This window comes from Choloepus didactylus, chromosome 7, assembly GCF_015220235.1.
Source record: "Choloepus didactylus isolate mChoDid1 chromosome 7, mChoDid1.pri, whole genome shotgun sequence".
Classification (NCBI taxonomy): domain Eukaryota; kingdom Metazoa; phylum Chordata; class Mammalia; order Pilosa; family Megalonychidae; genus Choloepus; species Choloepus didactylus.
In genome coordinates this window covers 2,538,311-2,564,460 of record NC_051313.1, presented here as the reverse complement: position 1 = coordinate 2,564,460, position 26,150 = coordinate 2,538,311, and the positions used below count along the sequence as shown (strand labels likewise).

General features: G+C 47.5%; 1 protein-coding gene across 2 annotated transcripts in view; it reads right to left on the bottom strand.

Moving 5' to 3' along the window:
* Positions 1–272: 272 nt before the first annotated feature.
* The window catches only part of EPM2A (EPM2A glucan phosphatase, laforin), a 104,795-nt gene continuing 78,917 nt past the window's right edge, over positions 273–26,150 (bottom strand). For both annotated transcript variants that reach the window (XM_037842603.1, XM_037842602.1), the window contains 2 exons: positions 7,721–7,962; positions 273–2,434 (listed from right to left, as the gene is read on the bottom strand). In XM_037842603.1, the coding sequence (XP_037698531.1) occupies positions 2,157–2,434; positions 7,721–7,901 (459 nt within the window). In that variant the 5' untranslated portion in view covers positions 7,902–7,962 and the 3' untranslated portion in view covers positions 273–2,156. The remainder of the gene's footprint in view (positions 2,435–7,720; positions 7,963–26,150) is intronic.

The window sequence follows — 26,150 nt, the reverse complement described above, 5'->3', positions numbered from 1 at the left end:
TCTGCTCTTTCTCTGACACACTGAGTTTTTCACCATCACTCCTCCGTGGTGCCCTCACGTCTGACTCCCTTTTCTCATGTTACTGCCAATTTTGATCAACTAATGAGAGAACAAGAATGACAAGGAAAAAACAATTTAGCTCAGCTAGCTGTTCCTTGTACAAATAAGAAACAGTTTGCTGTTACGGTTTTTGGGTTGACTGGAGATCATGTTTAAAAATTATGTACACAAAGGTCATTTTGATGCTTTTATTTAGCAAACTTTCCAGGTGATTTCAAAACACATTAGACATGCCATTCATGGAGAACAACATACATTATTCCAAAACATTCTTTAGTAGCCCTAAACTGATTTATCAGAGCAAAAAAAAAAGGGAAAAATCCACCCAAGGAGGTCTGTTTATCATGAAAAGAACTGAATTTCTTAGACATTAAAGCCATGTATATAATTAGTTCGAAATATTCCATTTTTAAGATTAAATTTTCCACAACACATTCTGGCTGTAAATGGGTTCTTTCAAAGGGAGCTAGATACAGACTTCACCTCATTCAATGCTGATTTATAAAGTTAACTTTTAAAGAGATGCATCCTATCTCTTCTCCTCTACCCAAATCAGAGGCCATCTCCCCACAGTTACAAATCATCCCATCCTCTCTGAACTCCACTAGAACATACCTCGTGTCCTTCTCACCCTCATACCTCCTAAACCAGAGCCCCTCACATTCATCAGTAAGCATCTGTGGCCGGAGAGAAGTAGGAGAAGGATGTGTAAGCACTGCAGCCTGAAGGAAAAGGAGCTGAGCTCTGATTCAGACAAGATGGGCTCTGCATCTCAATTCTTCTGTCTACTCCCTGCGTGACCACAGGCACTGGACGTACACACCCTGAGCCTCAATTCCTCACTTCACGATGGAGACAACAGAGCTTCCCTCCCAGGGTGCTATGAAGATTAAATGAGGGAAGATTGTAAGGCACCTAAGGGGCCCAGAGCAGAAGGCCCTGCCTTGGGCTGTACCTGGCAAGCCCAGGTCTGCTCCTGGGCCACAGGCTGAAGGCCAAGTCTTCTTCTCCTTTGCTTCTGAACAGAGCCTGAGCTGTGGCCTGCATGTCTGGAGGCACAGTCACCGTGGATTGCAGGGGACTGAGGGCCGAGCCGAGACTGACCCTGAGCTGCGGAACCACCCCCTTGGGCCTGGCCATTCGGCCGCTTTGGTGATGCCACCCTCCTGGGCACTAAGACTCAGGCCTGGAGGACCTCGAGATGGCCACCATGTTTCAAAGTAGGTTGTACAAAGTGAAGCTACTTTCCTACCATCCTTGGCCACTGCTCAGAAACTGCAGCTGCAATTCAGGGCACACTCCCAGGGGAAAGCTGAAGTCGCTGCCCTGTGCTTGGAGATGCACCTTTGCATGGAAAAGAGACTGAGCTAAGAGTCAAATAAACACGGTGATCATGCCCAGCTCTTGTGCAAGCAACTGTGCTCTTGGAGGCTCAACTGAAACACAAAATAGAGTGACAGAGTGGGGGAAGGGCAGATGGCTCTCTGCTCACCACACAAGACAGCCGGGTGGGTGCAGAAGGGGCTGCCTGCCCGGACTTCAGTGACCGTGATGCAGGACACACACGCCAAGTCCGGTGGCCACTGCCTCTCAGCCACACTGAGCTCTCATTTGTCCCTGTCCAGGCTGAACTCTTAGTCCCTTCATTAGCAACTGCCATTTTATGACATCAGTTCAATTCGGCAGAAACACAATACTTGTGTGTGTATGTGTGTGCATGTGTGCATCCACACGTGTGCGAATGAAAAAATCCCTAGCGCTTTCCTCTGCAAGCCCAACAGCTACGAGGCAACAGGAAGTGCAGCCATGAACTCACAATAAAACAGGTGCCAAGTCTGCAAAGCAGGCGCCTCGTTGCCTCCAGGCAGCGGGAACTGCCCCCGTCACCCCTTGTCTCGGGCTGGAATGCCACGACACAGCCCAGCTGCCTTCGACTCTACTCAGTCTGCTTCCTTTGTGAAACACTTCAAAGACGACGCTGCCCAGCACAAGCAAGAGAGCAGCTCTGCTCTAGGGAAAGGCTTTGTCTCTGCTCGCCTGCCCCTCTTTGCCCCAGCCACCATCGGAAAACCAGGAGGGAGGGAGACAGATGGCAGCTATGGGCTGCAAATGGAGGAGCGGACCTTCCCAAATTTCTGAAAGAAATCCCCTTCTGCCCGGGCCAACGCGTCCTCGTCGATGTACACGACCGGCCTCTTGGACATGAGGAAGTACTGCACCTTCCGCAGGCTCCAGCCCAGCACGTACCGCAGCCAGCCGCCGACGGCCGCCGTGGACCTGCCCACGCCGGCGTTGCAGTGCACGTACACGGTGTGCCCGTTCTCCAGCAGCGCGTGCAGCAGGCACACCGCCTGGGGCAGCATCTGCACCCGGCCTGGTGGACAGAGGAAGACATGCGTGACGGACCGGCCGCAGCAGAGCACAGCGCCAGGCGAGCTGCACCAGCCTGTGCCCCGTCCCCCTTTGAACGAGAAGGTGGCGCGATTTTAGATCTGATGCCCATCAGTGAAACGCACTCCCGAGCGACGGGCCGGCTCTCGCTAAACCTTCACTCGCTGTGGCCGCTCTTTTCATGCAACTTCATGCAAATTTCCCTCCCAAGGAAAGCTAAGGGTCACCAGAGGTGGGACAGATGGAATTTTACATCAGAGGGATTTGTATTGATCTGGCAGAGGTTTGGAGGTTTTTCAGAGGATCTGTCACATCATGTTGCCTGAATTTTCCTTAATCCAAAATGACCTTCCAGGTAAAACACAGAGTTAGTCCCTGTAGGTTAAAGGAGTCCATCTTGTCATTCAACATTTGGTAATTTTTATGTGTCCAATGGAGGGGCCGACTTATTAATAGATATGTGGGGGATAACAGATCATGTATTCATTTGCTTCTGGCAGAGAGAATACTAAAACAAGTTGAACATCTGCCTGACTGGGCGATGACAACTGCAGGCTTCCGTTTCAAACGCCTTCCCCTTGTCGCTCTGCTGGGTTCTTAGACTAACCCCCTGCCCCACCCCCGGGGCAGAGACACCCCACCATGGCTCCCCTGAACTCCTGGGCCCTGGGTGTCTCCTGCTCACAGATTCTAATTTTACAGGGGGTGGGGATGGAGGGAGGCGTGAACTCTAAGAAGCCTGGGCCTGGCACTGGCCCCGTAGCCCTCTCCGTCCTAACCCTAAGGGCCGCTCTGGCGCCAGAAGCATCTTTGAAGCACAGGGCAGAGCCATGCCCGGCCTTCACCTCGCCACCCCGGAGATGACGGGTTTCCCGTGGGTCTTCTCCACGCCACGATTCTCCAGCGAGAGACCCTGGATGGAGCTCACCCTCCCCTCTGGCAAGGACAGCGCTCGCCAGAGGAGCCGGGGTTTACCCGCCGCCACCCCGCCCCACCGAGCCTGCGCTCCCCCGCGGCCACGGGCTCCCCCACACTGGGAAGGGCACGGGCCACGGGCTCCCCCGCGCTGGGAAGGGCAGAGCGCGCACAGGAAGCCGGCACCGCCCCATCTCCCGGCTCTGCCTGGGATGCCTTTGGGCAGGTGCACACCTGCTCCGCAGACCCCACGGCCCCCTCGCCTGGCGCTGTGTGCGCACAGTCACAGGTCGATCCCGAGTGGAACTCCACTCCTCGCAGTCCAAACAGAGCCGTGAACTTTGATTCATCCGAGGCTCCAAGCCTGGCTCAGGGTGCTCTGTGGTTAGAGAAAGGTGACACCGCGAACTACGCGTGCACAGGTCTCTTGGAGGCTCCAAACCTCACTGGGAATGCAACAGGTAAGAACCTGCGTGCAGCGGAACATTTCTTGGGGGGGATGCTAAGCGGCTGATTACCAACAATCGGGGCGTCAGGGGAGGCGAAGCTTCCAGGCAGTGTGCACGCAGCCCGTCGGGGAAGGCGCACTCTGCTTGGGGCAGGCTGGGAGGGGCCCCGTGCAGACTCCGGGCGCACCTGCTGCGGCTTTGCTACCAGTCTCCGGCCCCAACCGCCTCTCCGGGGGCTGTGTGCATTGGCAGGAAATGAATCTAGGTTTACAACGTGGGTTGTCATCGAATGCCTGCTATGCTAATAACCACACAGCCACTTCGCAGGGAGCACGCGGTGATGCCAGAGCTGCGGGACCCAGAGCCCCGGCCTGGGGTGCCGTGTTCACAACATCAGGGTACCACCCTGTCCGCACTGGGCTGCAGTGTTTACAGCATCAGGGTACCCCCCTGTCCACCCTGGGGTGCAGTGTTCACAGCATTGGGGTACCAGTCCATCCATCCTGGGGTGCAGTATTTACCACATTGGTGTACCAGCCTGTCCGCCTTGGGTGCAGTGTTTACAGCATTGGGGTACCAGCCTGCCAAGCAGAACAGTATCAGGCCCCACCCCCAGACCTGCCCTCTGGCCAGGGGCTCCCCGAGGAAGGGCCTGCACCGGGGGTGTCGGTGACGCACTGCCCCTCCCCACACACATGCTTCTTGTAGTTTCTCTGGACGCAATCGCTCTCCATGACGCAGACACAGCTCAGGAGTTGACAGGAGAGGGGCCTGGTTGCCATTCTGTGCTCACACAAAGGTAAATGTCAGCTGCTACATGGAGGCTGCGGAAGATTCCACCACAGGGGCACGGCCCCCAGTGGTCTGCTCCCCAAACCACTCAGCCTTCCCACTTGAGAACAAACATTTGAGCAGCATAAATAAGAAATCCACACTGCAGGGGGGCAGGGAGGTGGAGCCGGGTCTGCTTTGACTGCCTATGACCGCAAATCGCCCTGCTCTGGCTGCTGAGGGCTGACAGTCACCCGCCCCCACCGCGGGCCAGGGGCAGCCCAGAGCACCTCACAACAGCACGTGTAACCTCTCGGCCACCCTGAGGTCAGGGCCCCCTGAATCCCTAGCTCTGCCCCGGCCCGCTCCGGGGACTGCAGGGCTGCATCCTCAAACCCTGTGAACTGACCTCAGCCACATCTGCCCCCCTCCTGGCTGGACCCCCAGCCTAGAGGCCCTCTCTGTACTCACCCACATATCTCCCTCCATTTGGGAACCGACTCCCAGGAGCCCGAGCCCATCCATGCCCACCTGGGTGGCCTTGGCTGCATGTGGAGCTGGTGTCAGCAGGAGCAGCTCAGCTCCCACCCCTGCACTGGGCTCCGTTCTCACATCAGGCCTATTCTATCTGAGGCCCTGGAGGCCACTGCACCCCAACTTCTGGCCAGCACCCTCTGGGGTGCTCCTCCTCTGGAATGATTAAGCACTTCCTGAAAGCCAAGGCTGTGCCAAGGAGGACGGGGCACTAGGGGGTCCCTGGAGTGGTACCAGGGCCTGGGGAGACAGTGGTAAACCCTCCAGGGACCCACTTCGTCCAAGGCCCACCCTGAAAGAAACCAGCTGCTGCTCAAACAACTTTAGGCCTTTCCAACTCACACAGACACATGTGCACACAAACATGACATGCACACGAGCACACAAATATGCACCCATACACACACACACACAGACACACAAATGTGCAAGGTGCACATACATGAATGCACAGATAACATGCATGTGCACAGTGCAAGCACATGAATACATGTGTGTCCACACACAAATACATGTGCACATGCATGAACACTCAAATATGCAGCACAGGTGCACACACAGGTGCACACACAGTGAATGCACCCATACACATATACACAGGTGCACACAGAAATAAACACACAGAAATGCACACACAAACACAGACAACCATGGGTACATGCACACATGTGCACACACAAATATACAAAGACACCACACATACTCAAGTGAACACATAAATACACACACGTGTGCACACACTGGGGCTGATAGATGGCTGAACATGTTACTGGCCTTGAACACGTCTTCTATTCACCTTTGAATTATGACGCTGCTGAGGTCCTCGTTACCTCTGGTAGAAACGTGAGGACTCGGGACTAAGAGCTCACGTTTGCAGCCACAAGGTGATTTCCTGGCACTTTCCTACCCATCTTATTTGTCTGCATTGTCCTATAAGGTGGGATCTCTTTACCCCTCTTTGCAGTGCAGGACTGGGCCTGCCTGGCGGCTGTGGTGCAGACCTAGCTACCGCGCGGACCCAGCTCAGGGCCCCTGTTGTGCCCGAGCTGGATTGGGTGGGTTGAGTGGGGGAGGAAGCTGTGAGGCCGTGAGGGAGGGTGGCTGTGGTGGGAGCACTCCGGCACATTTGTTACGGATAGCCGGATAGCCGTGCGTTCTCTGGGAAGGAAACTGAGGTTTAATGAACATATTTTTTTTCAGATGAGTGGTAGATTTGAGAACTTTGTGTGTCTCAAGTGAAAAAGGCACAAATCAGAATTTTAAAAAGAAAGAATAGAAAAATAGAAACCTCTCTGCAAAGGACAAAGTGTGCAGAGGAAGGGTAGACAGTGTGAGTGATGGTGCCAGCGGGCCTGGCAGACGCCCCCCTCGCGCGGGCTCTGACACTGCCGCCCACCGCACCGCACTCCCGGGGATTCTCCCAGCGCCCTCGTCCACACTCATCTCCGGGACCCGGGAGGCGGCCGGGCCTCTTCCTCCTTACCTGGCCTCGACCAGGCTGCTCACCTGGGCTGCACAGCCTCCGCCTCTGCAGAAGGGGCTGCCTGGAGACTGGCCCCGAGAATCCGGTGAACTGACGCAGGCAGGTGCGGAGGTGCACGGCACCCACCTGGGGCCCAGGGGCGGAGGCAGCCACATTCCCCGACCTGGCGGTGCACCTGCCCCGCCTGAGCCGCCCACCCGCCCGCCTGGAAGGAGCGCTCCGCGGCTCTCTGCTGCCCCCCGCCGACCGCCGGCGGTACTGCCTGCGTGGCCCGGCTCCGGGCGGCGGGGGGGGGAGGAGGGAGGAGGGGAGGGGAGGAGGGAAGGGGAGGGAAGGAGGAGGGAGAGGAGGAGGGAGGGGGAGGAGGGCAGGGAGGAGGGTGCGCTTTCGGAGGGCAGGGTCTCGCAGCCTCCCTCCCTTCCCGCGGTCTCCGCGGCTGCGGGACAGTCTGGGCCTCTGCGGAGACCCCTCCCAGCTGGGACGCTGCCCGCGCCCTCCTTCCAGCCTCCCCCACACTCCAGCGCAGCCGCGGGGCCTTCCCCGCCCTTCCCCGCCCTCCCCTAGCAAGGCCTCTGCATCCTTCTGAGCCCAGAGCACCCTCACGGGAGCTGTGCCTGAATCCCCTCCTCCCTCAGTTAGCGTTTGCCTTCCCTGCAGGGTGTGAGCACCAGAGACCAGGAGCTGCGAAAGCGTTTCCTCTCCGTGGGCTCCAGGCCACCAGCAACGTGCCACGCATGCAGCGTGCACACAACAAGCATCTGTGTGCTGAATAAGCACATTAATTAAAGGAGCCACCTTAAACCAAATGTTAGCCACGGAGTCCAAAGATATGTATTAAACATAGTAGACCTAATTCTTTACGTAAATTCCATTTCTACCATTCATATTTAGGTCATTCAAATTGATAGATGATAGACATATAGATGGATAAATAGATATGGTAGATAAAAGATGGATAGATAGATACTGATAGATACAGAAAGGTGATAGATATGGTAGACATAAATGATAGCAATAGATACAGATGATAGTTAGATAGGTAGGTAGACAGACAGATAACAATAGACAGGTGGACAGCGAGGGCTCCTCCCGGGAGCCGGCGCCCTCTGACACTGACCTTCAGTGCTCATGTCCGGCGTGGGCATCCACACGTAGGCCAGGCCTTCCTCCCTGTAGAGCCGGGTCATGGTGTCCGGACTCATGGGCTCTGGGTAGCGGTTGCAGCCGGAGGAGTTCTGGACCACATCCCATTCAGTCTGGAAATTCATCACGGCCGTGATGCCCAGCTCGTGCTTCATCTTGATGGTCACGTGCTCCACCTGGCGAGGACAGCTGCCCAGCCAGAGGCGTGGCAGGATCCTGAGGAGGGCAGGTGGGGCCCAGGAGGGCCAGGTCACTGTCAGCCGAGGCTGAGCAGACACAAGGCCGCACTGAGGTCCAGGCAGCGCGGGAAGGCCCCCGTGCTCCCACCGCGCGAGAAAAGAGCCAGCGTGACCATGGAAAGAGAAGAGTCCTGGCGTGTTTGTGTTTTTGGTTTTGGAAAAGTATGATGACTCAGTTAGCCAGAATGCAGGGGATGGGCCTTAGCAAACCAAATCTAGCAAAATATTAAAGTAAGTCTCCCAAGTTAGACTGATTCCAGGAATGCGTATGTGTTTCAACATTACAAAATCCGTCAACACATTTCAAATACTAAAAAATCAAAGGGGGGAAATCCTATAATTATATCAATAAATTCTGGAAAACATTTGCTAAAAATCAGCAGGCATCCCTGTTTAAAAACTATGTAAAAATTTCAAATAGTATGAGAACTTTAAAACATACTAAAGACCAGAAAACTAACAAACAACAAACTTCTTTTAAATAAAATAAAAACGAGGTTATTTCCATTATACCCAACGTTACTCTATACGTGTCATCTAATCCTACAAGGTAAGAAGAAGAAATAAGAATATAACCATCAGCAAAAAAGAAGAGAGAGAGAAAACACTGTCATTATTTTTACAGGTATGATTCTATATCTAAAAATCCCTAATGCTGGGAACCACTCCCAGAGTTTCTGATCCAGTTGCTCTGGGTTGAGAGTCCCAGAATTTGGATTTCTAACAAGTTCCCAGGTGATAAAAATGCTGCTGAAGTAATGCATAGATTTTATATTTCAACTCGTTCCTAGCTCCAGGATAAGGCCCTCAGGCAGTAGTCACTAGAAAACTGTGGGTGATGTCACTGATGCTCAGAGGCGTTCCCACGTCACCTCTCTCAGGCGCCAGCTACCCCGGGCCATGCAGGACCTCGTGAGATGTGTTCACTGGGGGAGGGCCAATCACTTCAGGACTGGCCAGTCGGATTCTTGTATCCACCACCATGGCAACAACGGCCAAAAAGCAAAATCTAACATGGACTGGGAAAACATTGAAATGAATATTCATGAGAGGCACCTAAACTCCAAGCATTATCCAGAGTTCTCTTGAACATTGCATTCTTTGGTGGGAAGCTCTTAGTATTTAGCTAGTAAATAAATGCCAAAAAGAGAGAGAGAAAATAGCTGGCTGATTTTTCACACAAGTTTTGCAAACAGGCAAAAGAATGACTCAAAGATATATGGAGGGTAAATCAGGACATTTGAGCCTACAAAATAAGTCAGAATCTCAAGTCAGAATCAGTGTAAGGAATCACATTTTGTTGATAAAAGAGGGTCATTCTATCACCTAGTTCAGACCAGACACCTCAGGAAACTCAAGACAAGTCAAAGATAAACAGGCCCAAAGTTGGTGCCTTAGAATATACGTCTTCCACAACAAGTTCTGGTGGAAATAAGCCCTTGAATTGAACACCCACACACACTCATACCATACAAAGATCAGTTATTTCCAAGTTTCTGATAACATAATTATGTTTTGATAACATAATTAATTCTTCCTAACATAAATGCTAAAAAAAAGTCAGAATCCATGCTTAAGAAATGAGTGTAAAATAATTCTTAATTCTTTTAAAGCAAGATATTCTGAGCCTAAGAACATAAGAAAACCTAAGACTACCAAAGAAAAATTCCAAAGCCAGACTCGACATCCAAGGGCAGAGAATTAAAGCTGTAGAGAAAAGTGCACTTTTTCCCATTATGTGGGATGTGAGACAGATCTGGCTCATTAGAAATACACAAATCAGTGAGTCCTGCTTAATCAAACAGCTAAAGTGCCCTCCCTTATAAGCATCTTATTTCAGTTCGTTGCCTCTAATAGGATGTGCTATTTCTCTGGCTACATGAGACACTGTGTCAACAAGAATCCTGGTGAACGTCCTGACCAATAATTAGACTTTTACTTATTCATTCAAACGGGAATGACCTGACACCATTAAAATCCATTTTCAATCATCACATCCTAGTTCCAATATTTTGGTGTCAAATGTATTTTAAACAATTTTTTAAATCAAGATATTTTTAAAAGGTGAAAAGAAGCTTGTTGAAATATGGGATTCAGGAAAGAAAAACCCTCCTGAAGGTAATGTTAGTGCAAGGTATACCAAAATTCAAAGATAAGAGAATAAAAATCATTACAATATTACTGTAAAGTTTCAGAGAGGCGTTTCATGAATAATCCACTATCCACCGTGAGTTGTGTCAGGATCCTTGGCAGCACCACTGCAGATCATCTGCAAAGGCAGCAAGAAAGCACCTCACCAAATGGGGCGCCCCGAGCGTGGCTCTGCAGCCATCAGTGCTCAGACTAAAACGTCTCTCGTGGGGTGGCTCTGGAGGGAGGCCTGTTGTGCTTCTCGGTGTTACATTGTTTTAGAAATTAACCAGGGCATTATGTATGTCGCCAGATTCAAGATCCGCCAGCCCCACAGGTCCCCGCAGGCACATGAAGGACGCGTAGTTTACAGGACTCAATGCCTTTAAACAGTAGTGAAGAGTGTGGAAATGAGGGTCGGGGGCTTGCACATCTCTTTACATGGACATGTACAGTTAAGCCCCTTCCTCTCTCTAACCTTGGTGTCAGGGCTGCAGGTGATTAGCCGACAGAGCAGCAGGCAGCTTCTGCTGAGAGAGAGGCTGGCCACGCACAAGCCCAGCGGCCGCAAGTCTTCTGAAGACTCAAAGCAAAGTCTACTTCCTTGCCAAGACAAATATTTAATATAGTTATATGCATTCACAAGCATGTACGTTTATAGAAGTAATTTTATTACCTTCGGTTTTGACTCTTTTCACTGTGATTCAACAAGACGGGGTTTAAACAAAATCCACCCTAGCGATATTTCAGCTTAGCTAATGACCAGGAGAAAGAAATGGATGGCTGATGTTCTGGAATTTTACCTTCTTGGACTGCAAATCAAAATCAATTAAATTCATTTAACTGAACCTGGACTTGTGATTCCAGGCAATCACATCACAAAACTGCATGGTTGTCTGCCCCCGGCCGGCAGGGGGTGCCCCCTGAGCCTGGGCTTCTGAGCCCCCCAGGCTCCACCTCCCCTCTGTCTAAGGAGGCCTTGTGGGCGTTGAAGAGCTCCTGGGGCAGGAGGACCCAGCAAGCATTGTGCAAAAACCACCCTGGGCTTTGGAGGGTGTGAGAGGCTATCAGGAAACGGATCCACTACATGGCCTTGGCCACTGACCGTAAAAGTGGAGTACTGACCTTCCGCGACGTGAACATTAGTGGTATTTTCACCCACAGAGGAGGAAAGATGCGGAAGCTGCGGGAGAGGTGGAATCGCGAAGGAAAGGGGCCTTTCATTTCTGGTCCTGCCAGGAGACCACAGCTCCTGGCTCACGGTGCCCTCTCTGGGCTGTACAAACACAGCAGCTTTCAGAGACAGAGAAAAGGATTTTGCTGACACTGCAGAACCCAGCTAAGAATTTAGGAGAAAAAAAGTTAGCACATTTCCTAAGTTGGATAATTTTGCTGCATTTACCTTAATTTTTTATGGGCAGTTCAATGTGAAATTAAAATGTGATCAGCTTTTAAATAATGGGTAAAGAAAAAAATGTCTATCAGTCGTGTAATTTAGATCTGATTAGTGGGAAAATCAGAGAAACCTTAATATCAATTGCCAGCAAGCTTCCAAGCTTCATTAGCACATATTGTTCCTTCTGCTGAAAATATGTCCTCTGGTGTCAAATTAACACGCACACTTCTACCGAAAGGATGCATTCAACAGCTCCAGCTAAGACTGAGTAACCTCTCAAAGACAAATTCCAATTTAGAGAGTGTTACTAATTAACTTCTTTATTTAAAAAGTTTTACCACAGTTTGCTTACGGATCATAGACTAGTGTATTTAGAGCATATTCTAATATCTTTAAGTGCAATTCTTAGATTTTTTGATGTGCTGTGTGGTTTATAGCCATATGAAGCAAATATTTTTATATAATGTTCTTTTATTTTTGATATTATAAAATTCCATATCATTATATTAATTAAGAAGATCTAAACATGCAGGCTTAAAATGATCTACCATTCGATCATCCATACTTTTTTCAAATATGCATACATCAGATGTACTTAAATAAAGAATTTTAATAGGCTTTTTTCACCTTTCTTCCTAATGTTTGGAATTCTACAAACACAGCTAGCATTAGAGGGTGGTGTTGAAATGGAGCCTTTATCCGCGATCCTGCCCACCCCTTCCTCCTTTAGGAAACCCTTCAATCCATCATCTGAGCACCCTCCCTGGCTGATGAGGTCACCAGCCTCCCCCTACTGGAATTTTGGGACTTCCTTCCTCATCTAACAGCGAAGTACTGAGGCGTCAAGTTTTCATAAATACAGTACAGCCTTGGGCCCCCTGTAGGACTCTGAGAGAATGGAACTCAGTGGAATATTTAAAAATGCAGTCTCTCAGACTCACAACCTCTAAAGACTCTGAGTCCAAGAGAATTTGGCCTTCTTGTTTGCTTCCATAAAATCAGATTTATGCATGCCACCTTGCTAAATTATATTGACAAATGAAACAACCCACACATTTCACATCCTCAAAGCCTATCCTGAGGCAACACAACCATTGAGACAAATAATGAAGCTACAGCCTCAGTTGATACAGATTTTTAAAAATGTTTTATTAAAGTATCCTGCTGGCATGTCAACTTTGTTTCCAATAACAAGCATTCCTTGAAAGAAAAATGTTATACTGAAAGTTTTTCCCATAATGAACTTGAAAGGATTTGTTTAAAATTAATCATTTGCATAATGATTAGGAACCACAGAAGATCAAAGTAATAAAAAGTCAAACATTACGTGAATTTTTTAAAATTTGTTTTAAATGCATCCTAGCTGTTCAACAAATTTGGAATGATGCCTGCTTTTTGCCAGACACTTGACAATCAGTGGTGAGCAAGAAGTGAAGGAATACCTGCATTTGAGCCTACATTCCTCGGGGATAAAATGTAAAATATATAAAATGTCAACAATTTATAAAATTAACCCATGATGTGCTATTAAAGGCATAAACATGGCATTAAAACCAAGAATCACAGGGAAAATAGACTTCAGGTAAGACCATCCAGAAGGTCCTCTCTGAGAACATGACAGCAAAACCAAGACATGAAGTAGGAAAAGGATCCAGATGTACAAATCTCTTAGGTGAGAACGAGCTTGGTAATCTTTAGGAATTGAGAGAAACCTAGAGACACTGGAAAGAGGTGAGCAAGGAGCACTGTGGCTGGAGAAAGATCGAAGAGGACATGCAGGGCCTTGAAGATGTGCTGGAGAATTTGTAAAACAGTCTAGAAGCAATGAGAAACCAACAAAGGATTTTTAAGTAGAGAAGTAACATGAACTGAAGTGGAAAATGAATTGGACAGGAGGGGTACCAAAAAATGCAGGTGATGAGAGACCTCTGGGATAGATGATAGAGATAGATTAGATAGACAGATTAGATAGATAGATAGATAGATAGATAGATAGATATGGATAAATGGATTTATGGCTGGTTGGATGGATGGATAGGTGGACGGATGGATAGATAGATATGGATATATGGATGTATGGATATAAGGATAGATGGCTGGTTGGATGGATGGATAGGTGGACAGACAGATGGATAGATAGATAGATAGCTTTGGCAGACAGTGGTAGAGATAGAGGAAGCAGATAAAGTCAAGATGTACTTGAGCATTGGGACCAAAAGGACTGGCACATTAGTTGTGTGTGAGTTTGAAGGGAAGGGAGGATTCCAAAATGATTCCAAGTTAACTACTGTGATATTATAATCTACAGTTTCTTAAGCTCTGCCCTCAATGAAGCCTATACCTATACCTGTCTTCATCATGTATTTTTAAAACACTCAGATTCAACCAACATTTTATTTCTGAGGTACCATCCTAGTCACATCCATATATGCCTAAGGGCTTGGCAATATCTATTGCCAACTATTCAAACTGCTTTTCATTTTCTGCTCAAATATTTATTTATTTATGGAAATGTAAGGCAGAGTTTTTATTGATGTAAAACCATTGTACCCAAGATATGTACCATCAATTAGATTTAACGTGTCTCACAGCAAGAAAACATCCACTGTAGACAAAGTGATGCACAAGGAAATAGAGATTTATTTATCTAATCAAATCATTAAAGAAATATTTTTAAAATGTATTCTTTTGGACTTGTGGACCTTTATTTCAGTTCTAAACCAAATTTAGGACACAATAGTTGGAAAAAATTGTGATTTTTCCTCTTTTTTTATGCTTACATCTTCTTGGTCTCCAACCTATTATTTGATATGTTGAAATACAAGGAATTTCCATTGTGAAAAGGGATTCTAATAAGGACCTTGAGCAATAGCAGTTGTTTTCACCTATAACCTTTGTGACCAAAAAAAAAAGTTTGAGATAGCAGTGTGCTTATTATTCATCTCCACCAGCGCCTCTCAAACACCAAGGAGCAGGCAAAACACCTGGGGATCTTGTTAAAAGGCAAATACTGATTCAGTAAATCTGGGATCAGGCCCGAGATTCTGCATTACAAGCTCCCATCTAAGACCAATGTCGCTGGCCCTTGAACCCCTCTATGACACTCTAAATACTATCATTACATTATGATACATCACAGTAGTTCAATGCAATCGATGACACTCAGGAGCCCCAGGAAGTAAATTAAGTTAAGCTCCTTCTATTAGAGCAAACAAAAGACAAGCATGTTATCTCTGTGTTGATGTTACTGTTAGAGGCTCAGCCGCAACCATGCGGAGGCCCAATATGTACAAGAATTTCTCCTAGTTACAGAAAATTAAAACATCTCTTTAGCCCTCTTTGTTGATTTCCCAGTGAAGGATCTCGGGAAGTCGAATGGCTGTTATACCATGACCTTCCTTGGTTCCAAAACATTCCTCTATTCTACTTGTTCACAGTGCCCATTGGCCTCTTGATAGGAACCCAAAATTCCCTTTTGTGTTATATAAAAATCTATGCGTTTTCAGATTTTTCTGGAGAGAAGTGCTGGAAATTGGGGAAATACGTGCAGGGAATTGAAATTGGTGGGGCACCAAGGAATTTAAATGATCGGGAACTCGGACGTTGTGGAATCAGTGAGTGTCAGAAATGAGATGCAGCTCCAGAGAGACAAGGATAAATAAAGGCCTCCTGTCCCCTTTAGATGGGAGCGGTGAGAGGGGATCTGCACAGCTGAAAATATTGTGATCCTGGGACCTATGAGGTCCTTGGGAAGTTCTGTTTCCGTCATTCACCCCGGGGTCGGGGACGGAGTGTTTCCTCCCACCGTGTCGAGAAAGAAGTGGTGAGTCGGAGAACCCCCTGCAGCTCTGCGAAGCAGACGGCCTGCGCTTCTTCAAGCTGCCCAGGATTCTGAGGGTCTGTGGGTGTGGGAAAGGGCCCAGAAACAGTGATATCTGATCTATTTATGCTACTCCTTCCTAGGAAAGGTACAAAAGGAGTCAGGCATGTCGTCTCAAGGAGAATTAATGACACTGAAATAACACTGTCGTATTTCAGTGAGAAAAAAGCTTTATCATCACGGGACTGCCTTTAGTTAGTCAGTGCTTCTATTTGCAGCTAATTTGTCCTGCCGGGACCTTCAGAGCACATGTTTATTTAAAATCTGGCATTCCCCTGAGCACACTTGGCTTCTGTTCCTTGGTAAGAATTGGTCTTAATTTTTTTTTTTTTAGTTAAAATTGCCTCTTCCCTGTTTGTGACCCAGAACATTGTCATCTCTGCCTGCACAATGCAACTGCTTAAGAATTTTTTAAAAATTGTGAAGAATTTATTTGCCATCACATCTGGGCTCAAGAGTGTAGAGATACTAGAAAACAAGTTCTTCTAGCCCAGGAGCCCTGAAGCTTCTATTTCAGATAGATATCTGCTGTCTAAATCATCTTTCCCTTAAACCACAAAAGCTGTCCAGAGGCTCCTATGAGGAGAATTTAGTCAGGCTGCCACGGACCCAGCACCCAAGCCCCACAGACCATAGCACCCAGGCGGAGAAGCCCACTCTCTAGCTCTCTCCCAGATCAGATCTCTAGGTGGAGCAGGTACCCTACTGTGATGATTAGGTTCATGTGTCAACTTGGCCAGGTGATGGTGCCCAGGTGTCTGGTCAAGCAAGCACTGGCCTAACCATTACTGCAAGGACATTTGTGGCTGGTTTATTAAATCATCATTCAGTTGACTGCATGTGACTGATGACATCAACGAAGGACGTGTCTTCCACAATGGGAGAACGTAATCAGCTGGATTTAATCCAATCAGTTGAAGACTTAAGGGAGAAAGAGACAGAACCTTCTTCTCCAGCTAGTCAGCTTCTCCTGAGGAGTTCATCAAAGACCTTCATTGGAGCTGCCAACTTGCTGTCTGCCTTATGGAATTGGACTTGTGCATCTTCACAGTTGCATGAGACACTCTTATAAAATCTTCTATTTATAGATATCTCTTGTTGGTTCTGTTTCCCTAGAGAACCCTGACTAACACACCTACCGATGGCTTCTGTGACTGGACCTACCCCCAGGCAATGCTCCTGCTCCCTCATAGACCGTCCTTCCCAGGCCTCTGAGTGGGAGAGTTTCCCAGAGCTCTGGCCTGAGCTCTGAATCCACCTAGCATATATTGCCTCAGCCACCATCCACGTGCTGGCCAAGCCCAAATCTGTGCCTCCAGCCAGACCTCCGCTCTGCACCAGGATTCTCAGCCGGGTCACCAAGGCCTCCACCGAGCCTGCCCGCCTGTCCTCCACCCTCTCCCTTCCCCACAAGCCTGGGGGGCCCCCTCACCTTCCCCCCGAGTCGGCTGCCCAGCATTTCAAGCCCACCCTACAGAGCCTACATCGTCGTGGACTCTGCCCCTGCCCCCTGTGACCACTGGCCTCCTTCGGAGCCTCCCAGCTCCAGAGGTGAGCCCCAAGTCCTGTCCGTCTCCCTTCCACACGGCTAGTGGAGTCACCTTCAGAAAACACAGCTCTGGTCATGCGACTCCCCCACCAGAAACACCCCGCTCACCCCCCATCATTTTCCTAGGAAGTCTCAGTTCTTTGGCCTGGGCCTCTGGAATCCCAACCTACCTCTGTGTCTAACCCGCACCCCACAAGAACTGCACCCTCCAGTTCGAGGGAGTCCCGTGATTCTCCTGACGTGGCACGCACTCTCCTTCCCTGCTCCCAGGCCACTGCCCCTCCCTGGGAATGTGCTCATGCACCATCTCTCCCACTGAGCCTATTCAGTGGTCCCAAACCTCTGTGTCCCCAGGACATCCTGCACGACTTTTCTAGGGTATGTACAAGCAGCCACACATCTGTATTTCAGGCTCAGCCTCCCTCACTTGGAATCGTCGTGTCCCTGTCCATTTCCTCCTCCAGACTGTGAGCTCCTGGAAGCCAAGAATGGGATCTTATTCATCAGCCTGTCCCCAGAACTTAGCCTCACATGCAGCATATAGTTGACACTTGGAGCAAATAGGTGGGAATACGAATGGATGGATGGACGGATGGATAGATGGATGGATGGATGGATGGATGGATGGATGGATGGATGGATGAATGGATGGATGGATGGATGGATGGATGGATGGATGGATTGATGGATGAGTGGTGGTAGAGATGTCTTTACTGACAAGATATTTACATGTTCCATTCAACTACCATTAATTGAACAGTGTTTCTGTGACTTTCACAAAGCTGTGGTGAAGAGGTTTTCAACTGTGCTATCCCAAGGGCATCCGTGCTAAGTTATTGACTGACTTTAGTTCAAAAATAACAATTTTCTCTGCAGACAAATGTGAAAGCTGTTTATAGCCAGAATGTAAAACTATGTAACTTCACATATTTTCTTTTTTGCCTTAACTGCCAGAAAACGTAGAGACAAATGTGTGGTGTTCAACAGTAGTAATTAGACTGTCTCAAGTCCTGGGTTACTTCTCGTCCATTTGTTCTCAGGAATGATCTATTTTTGCTCTAAATTCCTTCATTATACATGGTCTCCTTTCTAAATTCTTCTATAATAAATGATTATATATTTGTAAGTAAATGTTGGTGAGACGAAACAAATGCCCGCAAACACTTGCTTCTTCGCCCTTGTCACTAGCATTAAAACAGCCTCTCTTGGAGCCGCACGGCTGCAGCCACCCGTGGAAACGCCTGTGTCCATGGGTTGGGGGGCGGGGGGTGTGGACGGCTTTGCAGTCAACCCAGTGGTCCCCGATGTGAAGCTGGTTGAATTACAGCCGGCAGGACATCCCCCTTAGTCATGAAGCTCCACTCCTGCCGGGACGGCAGCTGTGTCTTTATTCATTATAACCTGTGGCCAAAACCACCAAGGGGATGGGTGGTGGAAACCTGTAGCATGAGCTTCCTGCCACGTCGAGTGGACCCTCCTGCAGGAAGGCGTGCGAGCGGGCTGCAGCGAGCCTGGCTCTAAAGCAGCCGCCCGCAGCCCGGGGGGTGCCCCAGAAACTCAGGGAGCCCCCCGTGAAATTATTTGTGCCAGATCCTCAGTTAAATCAGGGACTCAAGTGAGGTGGGTCCAGCACCACTTTTCCTAAGCTCCCCGAGTGACTCTGATGTACTGAGGCTCTAGACAATCACTGACGTGGAGCCTGGGAGTGAGGCCAGAGTTGGAGGGAGAGACTTTTCATCTTTCCCTTGAGAGGTGACTGCTTATCAGGATTTTAAAAGGAAAAGTAATTCTTCCTCCTGAATACCAAACTCTGTATTTACCCCATTAAAATAAAACTGGTTATAAAAATCTGAATTAAAAGGGGGAAATTAGAGATGATTACTCACTTTGTAAAAGGATTTTCTATCTTTATAAAGGATTGATTTAAATATGTCTTTAAGTACTGGGAGCAATTTAATTGATTTATAGTTTTATCTCAGTTTTTAATTACACGTGACCTTTGGAAAGGTGCTTGCATCTCTCTAGGCCTCACTTCTCTGATGTGCGAACTGAGAACTGGAAGAGGTCCACACCTCCCCAGCGTGTTTGTGGAAAGCCAGTGCCGTGTTTCCCCACGTGTCCAGGTGTGATGTGAGCTGGGGTGGGGGCGGGGCCGTGTCAGATCCCCCGATTATGTCACCCTGGACGAGGTGAGTCTCGGCTTCATCAGCTCCACAATGGGTTAGTGACACTGCAAACCCCAGAGGGCAAATGATATATTACATATAAAAGCATTTAGAACGGCTCCTGGCACTTAAACGCAATAAAAACATTAGCTACCACTCCTGCTATCAATATGACACTCCCAAAAAGTCAGGGCCTTTACAACACTAATGTGTTGTGTGAGTCCTAAGAAAAGTGCTAAATTATGTAGCACTTCAAAAATATATTTGACCAGCTAACCCATTGTTGAGGGTGTGTGCAGCTCCTTCCCCTCTGGGGAAAGCTGGACTATGTGAGTTTAAACTCTAGTATAGGGCGATTTGTCTCCATATCGTAGAGGGATAGGAAACCAAGTTTTGTTGGAACACAGCCATGCTCATTTGTTTCTGTCTTGTCGATAGCTGCTTTGTGCTACAATAAGAGAATTTAGTAGTTGGCCCACAAAGCCTACAGATTCACTGCCTGTGTCCTACAGAAAATGTTTGCCTACCCCACCTTGGATATATGATGTGTTGGGAAGCCTGCAGTTTGGTCCCACAGTAACTTAATTGTCAAGACAACTTTTATTTTATAAAGGGGCATTCCTAGTCCATCCACCCAGTTGGCTGAAGGCAGAAGGGGAAGTCACCGAGTGCAGGGGACCAAAGAGAGAGGCTGTGGGGGCGGGGGGCTTTCGACCATACGAGCAGGAAGGACAAGCAGCGAGGTTCACTGCAGGTGAGGAGGAAGCAGAAGCACCTGGGAAAACAGGTGGTGCCTGGATAGCCTTGAACCTGGTTAAAGATGGGGCTGTACAATGGGCACCTTCTCCCTTCGAAAATATTAGATGCCCTTTATTATTTCTACTTAGTTTCAAGTCCAGGCCTAGAAAAGTTGTTTTTGTTTTACCACTTACTTCTCATAGGACAGGTGGGACCATCCCAGCTTTAGAGGTGAGTAACTAAGCTGTGCAGAGCTCAGGCAACTTCCTCACATGGACCAGGGGTGGGGCTTGCAGTCACCCCCACTTCCATCAGCCGCAGTTCTCACCGTGCCTCCACTGAAGTTATCCAGTTCTGGAACTTCTCTGAAATGCAGAGAATTGGTTCACAAAATCCCAACGACCAGGATTTCCTTCTGCGTTGTGCCAGACACTTGTCTTTCCCTGGGGAGAGTTTTGCCATTTCTCCTCAGGCCAACAGTCTGTTGCTGCCCACAGGTTTAGCTCTCGGAGGGAAGGAGCAGGGAAAGGAGAAGACCAGGGGGATGGAGGGGCATGGCGAAGAAAGGAGTGTCCTCCCCTGCGTGGACAGCAGCCTGGTGGAATTTATCTCGCCAACAGCAGCCTGGTGGAATTTATCTCGCCAAGAAAGATAAAGGAGATTCATTCCATCTGAATAGACACACAGGAAGCTATTGAAGAACAGACAAAAATGCAATTGTTCGAAATGGGGGCTGCAAACCTCATCTCTTACATTCCCACAAAGACTCATCCGTTTTTCTCAGCCAAGTGTGAATTAGAAGAAATACTATTTAGTGTTTAGAAAATATGCCTAATTTACCACCCAAGTGGTACCATGTGTCTTGCAGTAAGGAATTCTACGTCAGCTTTTTAGAATGATGGTGATGAGGAGACGACAATGCCTCCCCGTCTTCTCCCTCATTGTTTGTGGCGCCCTGATGGAAAGTGATTATGCTTTGGTGAATTTTCCCCTTCGATGCAATTTGGACCACTTCTCTGCAGTTCTCAGAAGGGAGCTGACTTGGCAAGTCGGAGAGAACACCTGTTTCCGCCGCTGTCCTGCCCGCCCTCTCCCCGCTCAGCAACGCATCGCCCTTGTGCAGCCGGAAACATGCAGATTAGGGCGCTGCCTTCCCTGCCCGGCACTTTCACCTAAAAGGACTCAGGAAATAAACACTGTCGTTCTTACATTTACATCAGGAAAGGAAGAAGAATGGTCACAAATACGAAAAAGCCAAATAGAAGGGCAGGTGTCGCAGGGACCGAGAACGTCGGGGTAACTGATGCCTGAACCTGGTGACCCACACACTGGCAGCAAGCGTGCCTTCCGCTACGCAGGAGCGGCTTTCAACGTCTCATCATGTGCGATTCTGATATTTAATGAAAGGGGTTGAAGGGGATCTGCAGAATATGTTGTGTATGTAATTGTTTCCAATGCACATTTGTGTGCCTGTGTGTGTTTTAGCCATCCTCTTCCCGCTGATCTAAAAGTAGGCAGCTGATGTGATGTTTGTGGTCCATAAAGGGGGGGTGGACTCATTGCTTCACCAAAACATCAAGTAATTCCATTTTCTGAATGGAAACCGTGAAGCTGCAAATATATATATAAGAGGCTTTATTGTTCCTTTTATAACCTATAAAAAGGCTCTACTGCTATCACCTTGGCTTTTTCCATCATATTTAACAATGCAGCCACTTGGCATTGTCTTCTTGAGATGAACATTGACTAGCAAAGTAAGTATAGTACTGAAAATCTAAAACACAATTCAGGTGGGACCACTGAAAATCAGTTAATGGATTCAAAGAAATTTATTGTTTGTTTTTTGCCTATACTTTATCATGTCTTTCTTGTTTGCCTTTAATGGGAATCTAGTTTTCTATTAGAAATGATTGACAGGAAATGTTACAGTACGTTATGTCGGTTTTCATCTTAGCGGCCCACTGGAGTTTTTGCACCCTATTAATTCTTAAAAAGTATTTGCAAGGCTGAACGCATGAACTTTTAAAAATATTTTATTGAAACATAATATGCATTTAAATTACACATAAATGTAATTTAAATAAAACAACTTTTATTCAGTGTAATTTAAATAAAACAACTTTTATTCAGCAGCCTGGAGAAGAGTCCCTTGACCTCCTTCTAGTCATCACAGGGACACCCGCTCTCCTGCCATAGAACAACACGGCTCATTCTGCCCATGTTCATGGCTGCCTGAGCTCCTAGCATCCTGCTTGATCTACAAGCAGAAAACAGAGGTGTGGAGACCCAGGGCAACTGGTGGAACACGCAGCTCCTCGAGGTGCAGCCCAGGCTTGAGCCAAGCTTTCCACACGACCGCCGGTTACCTTTAAAGGCTTCCTAAAGCTCAATGGCAGAGAAGAGGGAAAGCCACGTGACAGGCTCACCGTGTTGCACATTGATTTCTGACTGCTTTAAACATCTGGATTAAAGAGCACCCACCCCACCCCCCGCCAAGTCTTCGCCCATCCCAGGCCTCTGACAGTCCCCACAGACCTCCAGGGGCTCCCCCTCCAGGTGAGAAGATTGAGGACCTGAAGGAAGGAGGCCAGGAGAGCACAGCACACCAGCCTCCAGGCGACGCTGTCCGCAGCCGCAGCCCTCAGCCGCACCGGCAAGTGCTGTGGGCAGAATCAGGTCCCTAAAACGACAGGCCAAGCCCAACCCCTACCCTGGGAAGGTGGCCTTGTTTGGAATTAGTCTCTGCACATGCAACCAGGTTGAGATGAGGTTATATTCGATTCGATGGACCTAAATTCAATGCGACTGGTGGCCCAGAAAGAGGAAGGGAATTCAGACACAGCAAGAGAAGATGGAGACAGAAAATGGAGAAATGCGGCCACGAGCCCAGGGGAGGCCGGGGCCACCAGGGGCTGGAGGAGGCAAGGAAGGGCCGGCCCTCCAGGCTCCAGAGGCGGCTCAGCCGACACCCGGCTGTGGGCTTCCAACCTCCACGACTGCAGGAGAAGCAATGTCGGTTGTCTGTGGAGTTAGTAAGAGCAGCCCCAGGAAACCAAGACAGGGTACAACCCACGCCGCCTCCAGTTTAACTTATAGATTGCTACAACTGCGGCCTGTTCATTCCAGATGGACACTACGCTTCAGCAGCTGTCTCCAGCACCTTCACTCCCCCTGCTCCAGTCACAGAACTCACTTTATACTGGTTGATGAAGCAATGCATTTTTGAAGACTCAATTTTACCATTTTCCACACAGGCTGTGCGATTCTAATACCGTAGGAAAGCAAATTCCAATAGGAAACCATCTCAGGACCAGCCAGCACAAGCCAAAAGTAACAACATAACTTTCTCTGTTACTGAAAAGTTTCCTGATTGTAGGCAGTACAGATAAGGCTTTGATCTACCACACTCAGAGTCCAACAGAAATTCCAGTTGTCTATGGGGCTTTACAAAGTCCGACAAGCCCGTTGCCTCTGAATTAGATTCTAACTCGCTTCTTTGTTTCCCCAGCAACAGCAGACATGCGTAATCTCTTCGCTGATACCACTTCCTGGTTACCCAAAATAAAGTTTAAGAATAAAGTGAAGCAGAGGATTTGGCTTATCGTTTGACAATTGGTGAATGGCTTGCTAATGCTAACTTAAAACCAAAGTCTGCTTAGATGGAGTCCTGTATATCACTAGAATTGTTCTGTAAGGCTTCTGAAGTTCTGGTTTATATCCCTGTATTTCCTGAGCTCCTTACTTTTCTTGTGTGGTGCTGGACTTCTCCCTCAGTGATAGTATCTGCTTCCAAGTCTATCTCCTGCTCTCGGTTGTCAGCAACTTGAGGGTGACCATGTTACTCACTTCTGTGCTGCCTTTTCACCGCCAAAAATGGTATTATTTGTATGTTTGTTTTGCTGTGGGTGTGTGCGTGTGCATACATATGTGTGAGTGCACACGCACACACACCATGCTGACACCAGAGCAAATCTGGACTTTTGAAAATACCAGGAAACTGGTATTCTAGTCAGCCAATATTTTACTGTGAAATGAAAGTGAGACTTATTTCCCCAGTGTTTTATTGCCACAACATTGTATCAAATGAAATGCATCCAAGTGTCTGAACATCCTAACATCTAGGCCTTGGGTAGAGTTGAAAGGAGGTGGAGAAATGCAAAGCAAACCATCAAGCACGTAAAAGCTACTCCTGGGACAGCTTCTGTGACCAGGAAGAAAACAATTCAAAGTGTTGCAGAATTTTGGAGTATGAACTCAGCCCCCAGGCGCTGATGGCTCCTGACTTCCAGAAACACAACCAGCAACACACACCCGCTACAATATTTGAGAGTGAGGAGTCATCAATTATTTTCCAACTTACAAAAGAAAATGACTTCAGAAAATTATAATAGTTTAAGTTCTAAATGACCCAAATGTGTAAGAGATATGCTTCATGATGAGGATGTTGCTTGTTAGGCTTTCGATCTTCCTGACGTTTTACAAAGAAACCCCTTCAGCAATTGGCATGAGCAAAAACTTTTCATCTGGTGTTTCTATTGAAACGGTCCTTTTGAAACCAAGTATCTAAGTTCAACATGCATCTGTTTGTGACATTAAAATTAACTAGACAATAAAGCAGGAAGCCAGCTAAGGGCCAACCCTGGGCGTTGGAAAGGTGTTTTTAAGGGTTGCCATTATTGGATAGCTTTAGGTGTTTGATCCAAAAATTAATTCTGTGTGTTCAGCTAAGACACATTTTTTGTGCAATATTTGAAAAGGAAATATTCAGAGCAAATCCAGAAGTCTACTAATGAGCAAAAGGGTAGAGAAGTTACCTCAGTTCACTTAAAACCTAGGTTTCAAAACTCTATAATTATGAAAAAAATGAAACCACTGAAAACTCAATAAATTCTGCTGGGGAAATCTCAGAAAGTAACACTAATTCAGCCGTGTTCATGTGGCAAAAGGTGCATTTAACAAACATGGGAGTCCTCTTCCCTGCCCCCTCATTTCCATTCTGAAAACAGTGTTTAGTTACTTTACTTTCTTAAAATAATGAGACAGCATGATACTTGAACAATGGTCCTTAAGGTCAAACAGTTGGACTTGAATCCAAATCCCAGTTCCGCAGTTTACTGACCACATGAGAAATTAACTTCTCTGTGGTTCAGTTTCTTTATCATTAAAAAGGGGATATTAACACCCATCTTCCACTGTTGGAGGAATTAAATTAATTCATGCAAATAATTACCTAGCCTAGTATTTGCTAAGTAAAGTTGTATTTCCTTTCTTACTCATAATGTTGATGTTTTCTACTATTTTCAAGTGTTTTCCAGCTACTTGTTAAGTAGGAAAAAGACTTAGGCAGTAGAAGACTAACTAAACATCAGTATCATATAGTTCCATTTAGAACAACAATTTTGAATATCTAAAAGTAAATTCATTTCCAGGAAAAATGGCAGTTCAAACACAGGCTTGCAAAACGCTCCTCCTAAAACCAAACAAACTAATGCAAAGTCAGAAGAGCTGAGACTAAATCCCCAGGTCTGGCACTAATAGAAGAGTTCAACCTTATGCTACAACTTCCAGAAACAGTCAAAATTCAAAAGCTGTCTGCACCGAATGGAAGGAATCAGCACGTGACTCCTGCCCGTAGCGACGTCCGTGCTGCGGGGTCGAGGGTGGGCTGGGTGGGACAAGTCCTGGGGGCCCTCATCGACCCCTCTCCAGCCCGAAGGCTGGGGCAGGGTGGGGTGTGCCTGTGTGAGGAGGAAGTGTGACACACACGCAGCAATACAAAATCACCCCAACTGAGACATCCCTGATCAAGTCAAGCAAACATTAAGGATCCAAGCAGAAGACAGAACTCACCTAAACAGGGAAAAGGGAAAACACATCAGGCTGACCTCAAAGTTCTCACAGCAGCCATCAAGCCAGGAGATCAAAAACCACAGATATTTGAAAAGTAATTCAAAAAGCCTACATCCAAGGCAAACCTCCATAAATCCTTCTTGAAAAATTCTACTCAATGGCTAATCCAGTCAACCCAACTATGACTTTAAAAATAAAAGAGAATGCCATTTGTGCAAACCATTCATTTAAATATGTAAGTTAATTTTAAATAATTGACCATAGTGGCAAAACAATAGAAAGGTTATCAGTCATAATAGTAAAACTGCACAGTGTAAGAATTGAAATATGTAACTATAAGGAATGAGGTAAATTCTACCTAATAATAACAAAAATTAGGATTGCAGCCAGAAGTGGAGGGAGGTATTTAGTACAATAATATCTTAGTCTTTCAAAGGGAGGGCCCCATAGGTGCTTT